At 42.5% G+C, this 12,998-nt stretch overlaps 1 protein-coding gene across 1 annotated transcript; it reads right to left on the reverse strand.

Moving 5' to 3' along the window:
- Positions 1–7,904: 7,904 nt before the first annotated feature.
- On the reverse strand, positions 7,905–10,550 carry LOC107279874 (uncharacterized). The gene is made up of 5 exons (XM_066306045.1): positions 10,251–10,550; positions 10,007–10,168; positions 8,615–9,903; positions 8,345–8,476; positions 7,905–8,259 (listed from the first exon to the last, which is right to left on the reverse strand). Exons 1-5 carry the CDS (start codon positions 10,392–10,394, stop codon positions 8,097–8,099), a joined length of 1,890 nt encoding a protein of 629 aa, XP_066162142.1. The 5' UTR covers positions 10,395–10,550; the 3' UTR covers positions 7,905–8,096.
- Between the last annotated feature and the right edge of the window lie 2,448 nt (positions 10,551–12,998).

Genomic DNA, 12,998 nt, shown 5'->3' on the forward strand with positions numbered 1-12,998 from the left:
GACGTTGCGATGGGCTCCTCACCGGGGGGTATCTGCCCGAGCGCGCTTGCAGTTGGGCTGGTTTGGGCCGGAAATACGCGTGGCGGTGCATCGGGCCGAAACTGCAAGGAAAGCGCGCGACGGCTTCCGCTGAGCAGGCTGTGCGTCATGATAGACCGGGCCAGTTTTCCTGCAATTTGCAACATAAAAAACGTTTTTTTTTTTGCATTGCATATCTGATGATATTTGCATATTTTCTCTTTATCTGTCACCATATTGCGCAGAGCATTTTAAATGATCTTCAGTATCTTCGTCATATCCGGGTTAGCATTTTAATCGATCATCAGTATCTCGAATTCTTGGACATATGTACCACATGCAGACTTAGTGTACTATAAAATGCCGCCCTGGATAATATAGGGCCGGTTCACTTTGATGAAAAAAAACCTTACCAAATTTTGGCATTACCAAAAATTTTAGTATAGTTGCCAAAATTTTGGCAACGTGCCAAATTTTGGCAGGATTTCTTATATAATTACTAAAATTTGGCAGCAAACTAAATATAGCCATTTTTTTGGAAACTTTATCGAAATTTGGTAAGGTTAAAAATGGTATCAAAGTGAACGCCTATAGTATAGCTAGCTAGGCGGGGTCTAGATCCCCTAGAGTTGGCTACAACTCTATCAGGTGGAGTTGCCATGATTTGTGCCATTCCGTGTACCTCAACGGCTAAGATTAAGCCATGTTAACATTAATATATACTTAAAACAAGTAATTAACCGTGCAACAAATAAACTTGCATCAACAACATGTCACAGGATTTTTTTTTTACTATAGAATTGTAGAATTAATACAAGAATTTCATACTTCATCTATTTTATTAAAAAATTATACATATTAATATTGATATGGTTCGCTGTTGCATATATATGAAAACACTGTGTTGGTATATACTGTTGCTTAGAGTTGATCGACTGTACGTGGTTATTAAGAACAAAAAGTTTTTCACTTAATTTTTTGTTGAGAACATAATCAAAATAGAGGAAGCGCGCGTTGAAAAAACTAATTTTTCTCTCAAGCTATAACCATTAATGTTGAGGAGTTAATTTATTAGGTAAATTTGATGAGGCATGATCTCAGCCGTAGGAAACAGTGGATGGTATAGATTTGGCCAACTCTACTTGGTAGAGTTATACCCAACTCCAAGGGATCCAGAGCAGGGTGTGGATCCCTCGGAGTTGCCTTCAAATCTATATAAGTGTACCAAACATCCCTGAACTGACCGATCCATGAACTGACCGATATATAGCCCATCCATGAACTGACCGATCGATCGATCTCCTTTTGCTTGATATATATATACTAAGTGTTCTTTTGGCCGACATGGAAGGTACAGGGCGGCGGCCGGCCGCGGCAATGTTGGAATCGTTAGCGGTAGGTACCAGTTGATAAGGCATTGGCGTTTCTCCTCATGCATATGCAATGCATCTGCTGCGTTGGACCATGATCATGTCTGACTTGGATCATTAGCATTAGCTAACTATACTAGAATATCAATAACATGCTAGCCAGAGTATTGATTAATTACTAGTATCTTTAATTTCTGGTGGCCGGCAGACCGATCGAGGCCTACTGCCTGCATATTGCCGGTGTGGCGGTGCATGCCTTGCTTATCTTCTCTTGACAGTAAGCATTCTGGCCTGTGCCTGCACCGACCTTTTCTCAAACTAATACCATGGACGATTTGAGTTTAAAGGTTTCTCTCCAAGAATCTTTGTGCAATGAAGGATTTAATTGTCTCCCTCATTTTAGGAAAAAAAAAGCGTGTCATCCCATTTAAATTACAATTGCAAAATTTAGCTGAAAGATTATTCAATCTTGAGCTGAAAGTTAAATCAATTGTGTGATCCTTTAATTGGAAATGACAAACTTTTAATTGAAATCCTGACATGAGAATCGTTAGTGGAGCCTCCGGGAGCCCGGAGTGGTCGAGTGGAGCGTGGTTTCATGAATATTTCCAGTACAATGCACTGAATCTGAATTGCTCGATCACTACAATGGAAAAATTCTAATTGCGCACTCATCTTGAATTGCTCGATCCAACCACCATATCTCAGCGAAAAATTAAGAGAGAAACATAAAAAGGCAAGACCAAATTAAACCGGATTAGTATACACACGCGCACCAGCCGCTAATGAGATTAATGGAGATTGAAAATAAGAAACAAGAAAGCCAATCGCTTCGACGATTTGCAGAATAGCTAGCTAGTGACCGAAGCTCTGGCTAGCACACGTCATATAATATTCAGTCGACCGTCAACCTCTAGTCTAGTAGTATTACGCTTTCTGAACCCTGAAGAGGCAAAACTAAACGTACCCTACCTGTATTTTAATTACACCATCCTAACCGGCCAACCCAACAACCGCTCGATGAACCTGTTCGTCGATAGGCTGCGTCTGATACCAAGGCCCCATCGAAAAGCATATGAAACTATGAACAGAGCAGAAAATTAAAAGGTTTAGCCGTGACGTACGGCAGCTCGATCCATCGAGCACAATCGATTTAATTTGGTTTAAGACCTGAAAAAAATAGTTAAAGCAATGCAACTTGTGTAGATACCAGCAATTTTCTGACGATGGCATATCATATCCAAAAAGTTCTTGGGTCTTTTAATCGCAAAGGGTTTTTTTTAAGGCATGGACTAGCTTTTGATCTCTCTGATTACCCTATTCGTTAAGAACCTATAGAATGAGAAGATCGTGACAAGGCACGTCGCAAGCAATGACAAAAATGAAAAGTTGCATGCTTACCTCGATCGGTAGATAGGAGAAGAGCAGACTAATTAAAGAGTTAATGCTCTTTTCCTTGATTGAAAACAAGAAACTAATTAATGCTTGAGTGACTGTTGTCAGAGCAGTGTGAGTCCAGAGCTACCTTTTTTTTTCCTCCGTTATTCTTGGCATCGGTCGAGGTCTTTCTTTTTAGACCTACTGCGATAATCGTCTGTCGAGTCTTGCAAGGCCACACGTACGGAGATGAGCTTTTCATTTCACGTTTTACTGGATGATACTTATAATACGACGTTGCTACAAGAATTTACATGAAGCATTAATTGTTAGATATAGATGATAAACTTTGGGTGTGTTTGAGGAGGAGAGGATTGAGTGATTGGGAAGATACGCAAAACGAAGTGAGCCATTAGCTCATGATTAATTAATTATTAACTATTTTAAATTTTAAAAATGGATTAATGTGATTTTTTAAAAGAACTTTCCTATAGAAAATTTTTGCAAAAAACGCACCGTTTAGTAGTTTGGGAAGCGTGCACGCGGAAAACGACGTGCTTTCTTCCTCAAACTCACTGGAACGAACGCTGCCTTTGTAATGATGACATCATGATGAATAACTTTAATCACTTTGTTGAATTTTGTAAATCGCAGTTCTGTTCTCGAGCCCAAAGAGTGAACTCTTTAATGGGGTGGCCTTGGTAATACGACGTTGCTACTAAATTTTATACTAGAAAACGTGATACCTTCCGGTATTTTTTGAATGATGGTAAAATTACCCCCTGAAGAATACGTAACAAAAAAAAAAAACTAGAGGACGTATGCACACGAACATGGAGACTCGTCCTAAGCTGTGCCTGTGGGCTTGGGTGAACTGAGCACTTCCCGGTTTTTGGCCTGGTTAGCCAAGATCAATCAACAATTTATTGTAGGCTTTTAGACATTGTGTGTAACCATCCTAGTTTTATTAAAAAAATATGTAGTAAGTATTATTTATTTTGTTATGACTTACTTTTGTCAGTGAAGGTATTTCAAGCATTCATATCATATTTCTCACATTTATACAAAACTTCAAATAAAATGAATAATCAAACGCGACATCAAGTTTAAAAGACAATAGCACCATATATTTAAAAACAGATGTAGTATTTGTTGTCAGTAGAAAGTACATTTAGTGATTTACTCAAGCGTATATATTGGACTGCTGGTCACTAGCTAAAACTTGAGAAGTTATCTGGAGTTACTCAACGATTTGATGAGCTGCTGGGGTACGAAGAGCCGGGTCTTCCAGCTAGCTTCATAAGGTGGTGAGCGATATGTATTCGAAGCCTCACCCCTTCTAATTATTTGTATAATAGGCCATTTCCTAATATTCACGTCTTTATTTGATGAACCGCTGTACGCCTGTACCTAGTGCTCCATTGACTAGTGCCATGTCAATGTTTCCTTCTGAAAAGTTCATCACTAAGAAATACATTCACGTTATGGTCAAGCATGCAGCAATATTATAGGCTCATCATTGATGCCGATTTTCTATGCACATATGGGGCCGCGATATATATGCGCAGAACGGTGCCTTTCGGCCTTACAGCTATACAGCACATAACTAAAGTTGGCAGCAGGTGCATCCCTTCGTACACAGCCGAAGTCTGAAGCTGCGTGTATAAATTGCTTCCTATACTTTATTAATTTGCTTATTAATGTGTCGGGTTGTTTAGTTCACTACTTCACTTTATCAAGCCACATCTTAATCATATTATAATTATTAGATAGGTATTTATTTCGCGGCCACAACTTAGATTTACCATACTTTCTTATACTTTAAACTCCTAAATCATTTATTTTTTTTCGAACCATACCACACTTGTGACATAATAATTCATGGACATAATTTTTTCTACCATGATCACACTTTAGCTAAGGTTAGCTGTCGCAAAATTAGTCACCAACCAAACAACCCCTCCTTTCACATGACACAGGAATATAGTGTTGTACGTTCATTTTCAATGTATACAGTCAATGCATGTTAATTGTGTCATTGTTAGCTCGGATATATATATCGTTGACGAATGATTATATTTAGCTGCTTCAATTTGCAGCCCAATTTAAACTCTAGCACTGTCCTTTTAAGTTGGTTTCTTGAGAAAAGCTTGTACGAGTACATACTCCACTGACCGACCGCTGATCTTATTGATCTATATGATGGTACGTACAGAGCGGATCCGATCAATGTTACTAAAACTAAGCTTGTGCGCTTTGTCGAGTAGATTTGTACTAGAAATAGAAAATCAAAGTGAAATCACTATATTAATTATTCCCTTCCGATGGTGTTTCACAGGTATGCATGCATATGCATCGAAATGAACTCGTCTATATTGTCCATCTATCTGACAACATACAGTGCAGAACGATTAATTAGTCGAGTTCTACAGTTCTACACTACACATGGTCTGATCATGGACAAGAACACATGCCGTACAAAGCGAAAAACAGAAACAAATCAAGACGAAGAAACAGAAGTGGTAAACAAAATTAACCGCAAGATCGAACACTGAAACATGCAGCACTGGGCGATCGACGACCATACAAAAAAAAACCTCCTTAATTTGTGTTGATGCAGACGAGGCGACGACTACCTACGACTGAGAGAGATCAATGGTGCTGGGGATCCGGCCCTCCGGGGCTAAGCCGCTTGGACTCGTGCGCCGCCGCGCCGCCGACGACGACGACCGCGCCGCCGCCGCTCCTCCGCCCTGCAGCCTCGCCGGCCGCCGCGGCGGGCACCTTCATCATGCCGGCCACGCCTGCGCGGCCGGCGACAACGGCCGCCTCCTCCGGCGCCCGTTCTCTCAAAGCCCTGGCCGAGGCCGAGCGCGCCACGGCAGAAAGCATCAAGATGGCGCAGAAAGCGAACACGGCCAGGTACGTACGTGCCGCCATGTCGCCTGCTGAGATGGCCTCTTTTTGGGAGGAAATTAAAGCTGATGGATTCTAGCTAGCTGGGGCTCGAGACTTGGGTTTGGGACAAAGCTAGTTCTACGTACAGGTCGATCGTTAGGTTGAAGGTGATGATGGGTTTGTGTGGAGCTACACATCTAGGCCTGCATCGTCTTATATAGCCTATAGAACCTTGTGGCGTCCACGTAAGATAGATATGATGCGTGTGTAGCTATAAGCTAGTAACGGACATGATCTCTACAGTCGAGGGCAAGCTGACTAAGAAACCATGCAAATTAAGACAAAAGTATGTTAACTTTGCCACCTCTTCTAAATGCTCAGCCACTAATTAGAGAGAGAGAGAGAGAGAGAGGCTACAACGAATTGTCTTCTCGGTTTATTAGGGGCGGCGGCCAAAGTGTATTCCGACTATGATAATAGCTATACGCAGGGTATGCACGCATAAAGCTAAATATATCCGTGTGTTTTTAGGTAAGCACGTATTTATGCATGGATCAAAAAATACTCCCTCCATCCTAAATTGATCATCATATATACTTATACACCAAGACCAATGATAATTTAAATGACATCAATCAATACACCATGCACACACATTCTCCAATAATGCATGTATCAATTAAAAAACCATGTCAATTACACCTCATTACTACCAAATCTATATTTCATGGCAGCCATTTTGGGTTTTTACTGGCGGTATTTGGAGCCGCCACAAAGCAAAGGCCAATGAAGATGAAGCATCTGCGCTGGCGGCGAAAAACCGCTAGAGAAGTTCATTTTTCACTGGCGGTCTATGTAAGGCAGCCGCCAGCGAAAACTGACTTATGTGGACTGCTAGCGAAAACATATTTTTGCTAGCGGTTCCTCATTTTTACTGGCAGTGGATGGCCACCAACAAAAATTTGGTTTCACTGGCGGCAGGTAATGAGACCCGCCAGCGAAAATAATTTGGAAGAAAAATAATCAAAACGGAACCGCAACCCTAGCCAGCCGTCTGCAATAAAAATTACACCAAAAATATCCCCAAAATCAGATTTTCGCAGCGTGTACATATTCAAATCCACTTCCAAATTTTCGAGCATCGATTCAAATCCTCATCCAGAGTTCACAGCATACAAGCATTTTGAACATGGAAGTGAACACAGCATACAAGCATTTTGAACATGAAAAAAAGAAAAAGAAAAACAGCAACAACAGAAGAGAGGAAGGAGGCCGTCGTCGCCGTCACCGACCGAGCAGCACCGGTTGTGCGAGCCCCGTCGCCGAGCATCACCGCCGCTGAGCTCTTCTGCTGTACCAAGCCCCGATCTAGGAAGCCGGGCTCACCAGCGAAACCGTGGGAGGGGGAAGGGTTGGGGGAGGGGGAGGAGGAGGAGCTCGCCATGCCCTCTGTCACCGTTGTCGTCCCGTCGCCGTGCCCCCGCTTCCCATCGCAGTCGTCACCGCGCCCCCCGTCGTCGTCGCGCCCCAAAACAGCTCCTCCCGTCGCCGTCACTGCACCCCCACCTCCCGTTGCAGTCGCCGTCGCGCCCCACGACTCCTCCTCCCGTCGCCATCGCCGCGGCCCCCGACGACCGCCTTCCGTCACCGCCGCGCACGGTTGCCTCCCTTCGCCGTCACCGCCACCACCCGAGAACCGTCGGCAGAGCCGCCGCCGATGCCGCCTGGAGGAGAGGACGCCGACGCCTAGGAGGAGTGGATCTGTGGAGGTGAGGAGGAGAGGAGAGGATTTGAATCTGGATCTGGATCTGGTGCTGAGAGGAGAGGAAGATATTTTTATTGTGAAGAGGTGTGTGGGATTTTAGACTATTTGCCATTCCCTTAGATGTAGCATTCCCAAATGCCATCTTCCCAAATAACTTAGACAATTTGCCCAGGTCCCCACAAATCAGCTCTCCTCTGCCATTTTACACCCAATTTCGGGTCCCATGGCTGCCACATCACCAACCAAGGTGGCACTGAGAGCGTGAAATGTCTATCTTGCCCCTGCCTCTTCTCAACTGTTATGTTTTAACATAAAAATTACACAAATTGCCACTGACACTAAAATTGAACAACTGCTCTCATAGGAGCACTGTTAAGACATCCCAGTCACTCTAATCCCTCGTTCATACCATCCCAACCCAAATTGCACAATCTGACAAAATATATCAGCCACATTGCACCATAATAACAAGTATATAACGCAATTCAACGGAACATTTCTTAGAACTAAAATAGTATAGGCTTCAAATATTGTTTTCTGCATTTCTACATAGCACGTCTAGTAGCAAGCATGGCTGGCCTTAACATTGGTCTTTGCTGCCATTAAATACATAAATAACCCCATCTTTCTTGAGTCCAGTTTCATGTAACAAAAGCAAAAAGGCAACATCAGTTCTGTTTTTTCTTTGGAGTCAATTTCTTCTTGGTTGGTGGTAGTGGCTGTGATGGTGTTGCTTCAGTCATAGCCAAGCGCCTCCTTGTCACTGGTCCAGGTGAATCTTGTGAGCATCCTTCTCTAGCAATAGTTGGTGTTCCAGTTGTCCTTGTTTGACTAAGAAAAAAAGATGTTAGTTATGCAGTCATCACAATAATGATCATGTAATTAAAAAGAAGCAAGGTCTCTTTTATATCCTAACCTCCTAGTGACTCGAGCAGGGCTATCAACTAATTGAACTCTAGCAACCTTTGATCTTGTTGGAGTTTCAACAATTTCCTTAGCAGTTTTCTTTTTCCTAGCTTTTGTAGCAATATTCTTTGCCTTCCTCTTCCTAAAAAAACACAAGTAGAACACAAGTTGAAGACAGTGAATAAAGATAGGACAAGTTAACAAGTTAAGAAAGGAAAGGAATGAATAATTGAAGCAAGTTAAGACAATATAGAACAAGTTAACATGTTAGAATTATTACCTCTTTTTGGTCCCATTAAGAGGACACTTTTGGCTGCTCTGTCTATGCCCTAGCCCACCACATCTTGGGCATTTCACCTGCCTTCTGATCTTTCCTTTCCCCTTCTCAAGACAAGAAGGAATCATGTTTTTCCTTTGCCTAGGAACAGTTCTAGGCTTGGGCACTGGTGGCTGCAACTTAAAATCTTTGTTCGCTGTTGGCCATTGGGACTTGTCAGTTATGCAGGGGATGACACCTTCATATGCAGCCCTAAAGCAACTAACAGAGAAAACGGGATCAACAAAATCATCCATGATTGGATTCCTTTGTTTGGAGATAGCTGCAAGAGCATGAGAGAATGGCTTCCCTGTTAACTGCCACTCCCTACATGTGCATTTCTGTTGGTCAAGATACACAACATGCCTATAGACTTCAACACTATTATGGAGCTCAGTCACTTCAGCTGTATCATCCGCTCCCTTCATGACTCTCATGTTGGCTAAACCTCTAGTTGCTGCCTTTAGTTGTGTGACAATTGCAGGTAAAATGTTTCTGCCTTCTAGTTTTTCTCCAATCTTCCTTCTCTTAGCCCACAAGGCTGCTGTCTTCTCTCTGATTGCATCTGCTAGGGCATCAACTTGCAGTTCCTTGAATTCTTTGATCCATGCATTCCATGACTCAGCCACATTATTAGTGATGAAGTCACATTTGATCTTTGGTGAGAACTTGCTCCTTGCCCACAGAATTTTATGATGTTTGTATAACCAATCACCAACATCAGGATCAGCTGATAAAACCTTATCCATGTGATAGTCATAGATCTCAGACCTAAAAGCTCTAGCAGCTGGCCACAAGTTACCATAAACTGTACCAGTTTTCCTCTTTGTCAAGTTTTCCATCAAGTGCCTAAAGCACTCCCTCTCCTCACAGTTAGGAAAAACCCTCTCAACTACATTTTCTAGGCCCTTGCAAGCATCTGTACATATTGCCAGGTCTTCCACATGTCCAATACACACTGCAAGTTGCTCCATGAACCAAGTCCAGTTATCAGTGGTTTCTGCATCAAAGAACCCAAATGCCATTGGGTACATCCAATTATGCCCATCTAAGGCATTTGATGCTGCCAAGTGGCCATTCCACTTCCCATTGAGGGCCGTAGAATCAATGCTAAGGTATTTTCTGCATCCTAACAAGAAACCTGTGATGCAAGGCTCAAAGCAACAAAAGAACCTCTCAAAGTGAACTTGACCATTTACTTCCTTGGTACCAATTTCAACTCGACTGCCAGGACACCTCAACTCTATCTCAGCCTTAAAGTTATACAAGGAATCAAAGCTATCATCCCATGAACTCCCAAATCTTTTGTATGGCCCTCTCTTTACCCTTCCAAACAGTGGAGTAAGGAATCTGTACCTTGTACCGCTCCTCTAATATGGTCTTTAGCTCCTTGGCCCCACAATTTGGCTTCTTCCTCATAATTGCAGCAGCTCTATCTGCTACCCAAGCTTGTGATGCCATTCTTCCAAGAACCCTGCTAGTAGAGGAACAATCATGCTTTCCTGCATTTATTTGCACCTGCACATCGATACAAAGCAAGTTAGCAGCAAGTTAGGAAAAAAACAAGTAGTTACCCAAAAATTAACAACAGGGATTATACCCTAACAGTCTTATCATGTTGAGTTCTGCCAACAATCCTCCATTGACAACCATCTGCTGTACAGAATCCCCTAAACCTGGTAGGGTCAGACTTCTCAGTGCCAAGCTCAAATTCTTCATTGATGGCATATTGCCTGACAGCCATTTTGGGTAAATAGTGTCTACATTCATGATTGGGTCATCTCTGTCCCAGTCCCTGTTTGGCTCAACACCCACATCATCATTCACAGGAATAGCTGCTTCTGTCATTCCTTGCTCTAGGTCAACTGGTGGAAACTGACTAGTTGTTGCCTCATCTGCTCCAATATCAGAACCACCTAGTCCCAGCATGTCAAACATCTCATCCTCATCAAATGTAACATGACAGGATCCACCTTCAACTGTCAATGGCTGGATGTTTAGTTCATCCCAATCAATACCACCATGAGCAACAACACTAGGAGCATCAACATTATAAGCACCGACAGCACCAGGAGCAACAACATTGTAAGGACCAGCAGCATGAGTAGCAGGAGCAGGAGGATCATCATTCACTACAGAGCCAGAATCAATAGCAGCTATAGCAGTATTGGAGCCATCTAAAGTGTCTGATTTGTCCATTATATTAACAAGCAAGTTCATCACCTTGGTATCAAATCTATCAATGAATTGAGAAATGAGCACCAAATTGCTTGAAATCTCAATAGTTTCACATGTCCTATGGTCAGTTCCATAGAAAATAGGTTTCTGCCTACTACCCCAGATGACTTGGCTCTTTAAATCCTCAACCATACGGTCCATGCTAACTACACCATTCACCCACCATGAGTGCTCTTGCCCCTCCATTGGCAGCTCTGACCCATCATCCATCTTAGCATCATATGGGGGGATTCTAACGTTTATACTAAACGCAGTATGACGATCAAACCTACCCGCGGTAAAGAAACATAAGGAAAAAAAGATGGAGTTAAGCTTTGTATCTAACAGTGGCGAACACAGGATTAAAATTTATGTGGTGCACATGGGAAAAAAACATAAGGCTGATGACTGAAATAGAAGTAAAATATTATTTTGATCCATTATTATATATGAATTAATGTGAACATACTAAATAGTACAAAGTTAATCAATGAAAAATAATTCAATGCTAATACATAGCATGGTCAAACCGGTACACATACATAAAAATAGTCATTTGCACACTAGTATTATCAGTGATGTCTTGTGGCCAACTTGTGACCTTGATGATCAATGACCAATCAACATGTGACCTTTATTATTAATCCAAACAGATGAATTAGTAACCCTCACATTATGCACCAACTTGTGACCTTGATGAATCAGCATGTGGACTAGTGCACCTTGATGAATCAGCATGTGGACTAGTGCATGCACGTATGCTGCTACCTTGCACCCTTGCCGTATGCGTGTACAGATCGATGTATATGTTGTGGACAGACTTGCCGTATGCGTATACCATGCATGTACGTGCCCTAGCTATACTAGGAAGCCATAGAAAAAATACATGGAAATAAAGGATGAGATTTGTGCCTTACCCCGGCGGGCACTCAGATGGAGCCATAACCCCCAAAATCCAAACCCTAGACAATCCAATCTGCAACAAAAACAACCAAATCTGAGACAAATTGTTGCCAAACTGAAAAAGAGAAGGGGGAAACGGATTTATCTCACACCTCGTTGGCTGTCGCAGCTCCGTCGCCGGTGAATCGACAGCGCCGCTGCCGCCGCCGCAGGAGTGAGACCAGGTCGACTGAAAACGAGAGAAGAGAGGGATCTGTGGTGAGGCTGTGTTATGAGTGAGAGGGGCAGGGGTAAGATGGACATTTCACGCTCTCAGTGCCACCTTGGTTGGTGATGTGGCAGCCGTGGGACCTAAAATTGGGTGTAAAATGGCAGAGGAGAGCTGGTTTGTGGGGACCTGGGGTAAATTGTCTAAGTTATTTGGGAAGATGGCATTTGGGAATGCTACATCTAAGTGAATGGCAAATAGTCCAAAATCCCGAGGTGGGTGGATAAGGACACATGGGTGGTGCTAAAATATGGAGGTTGTTCTACCACCAGCGAAAATCGATTTTCACTGGCGGTTGCTTAAGTGGGCCGCCAGTATAAATAATTGTATCTTTCCTATCAGACTATATAACCCAACCGCCAGCGAAAATGAACATATCTTCGCTAGCGGCCGGTATAACGTGGCCGCCAGCGAAGATCCATTTTCGCTGGCGGTCGGTGCCCCCCACCCCCTCGTTATGACTTTGCTAGCGGTTTTGGCATTTCTCCGCCAGCAAAAATCATAGACCAACGCCATGAAAAATCGTTTTTCTAGTAGTGCCTTTAGCATACACATTCTCCATTGCTATATTAATTGTATTCTAATGAAATCCGTATCCATGCGGTTATATGATGATTAATTTGAGAAATTTTGGATTTCATTATATGATGATCAATTTGGGAAGAATGAAGTATGATCTAGCAGAGCAAACCCCAACGGTTAGAGTGGATAAATACTCACGCCGACGATAAGTAGCTATAGTTTTGGGGATCAGGGTATTTTCTTTTACGTCATACTTTTCATAATAATCATTAAACCATTGTACATTGTTAAAAAAACACTTTTACATTGCATTGTGTTTTTTTTCTAATACACAATGTATAAGAGAAACAGGATTTAAAATATTTTTTTAGGAAACCTGCATGTAGTTTATTTAGCTGTCGTTCTAGCATAGGCATCCACGCCATATCGATGTTGTAA

This window comes from Oryza sativa, chromosome 1 (assembly GCF_034140825.1).
Source record: "Oryza sativa Japonica Group chromosome 1, ASM3414082v1".
Taxonomy (NCBI): Eukaryota; Viridiplantae; Streptophyta; class Magnoliopsida; order Poales; family Poaceae; genus Oryza; species Oryza sativa.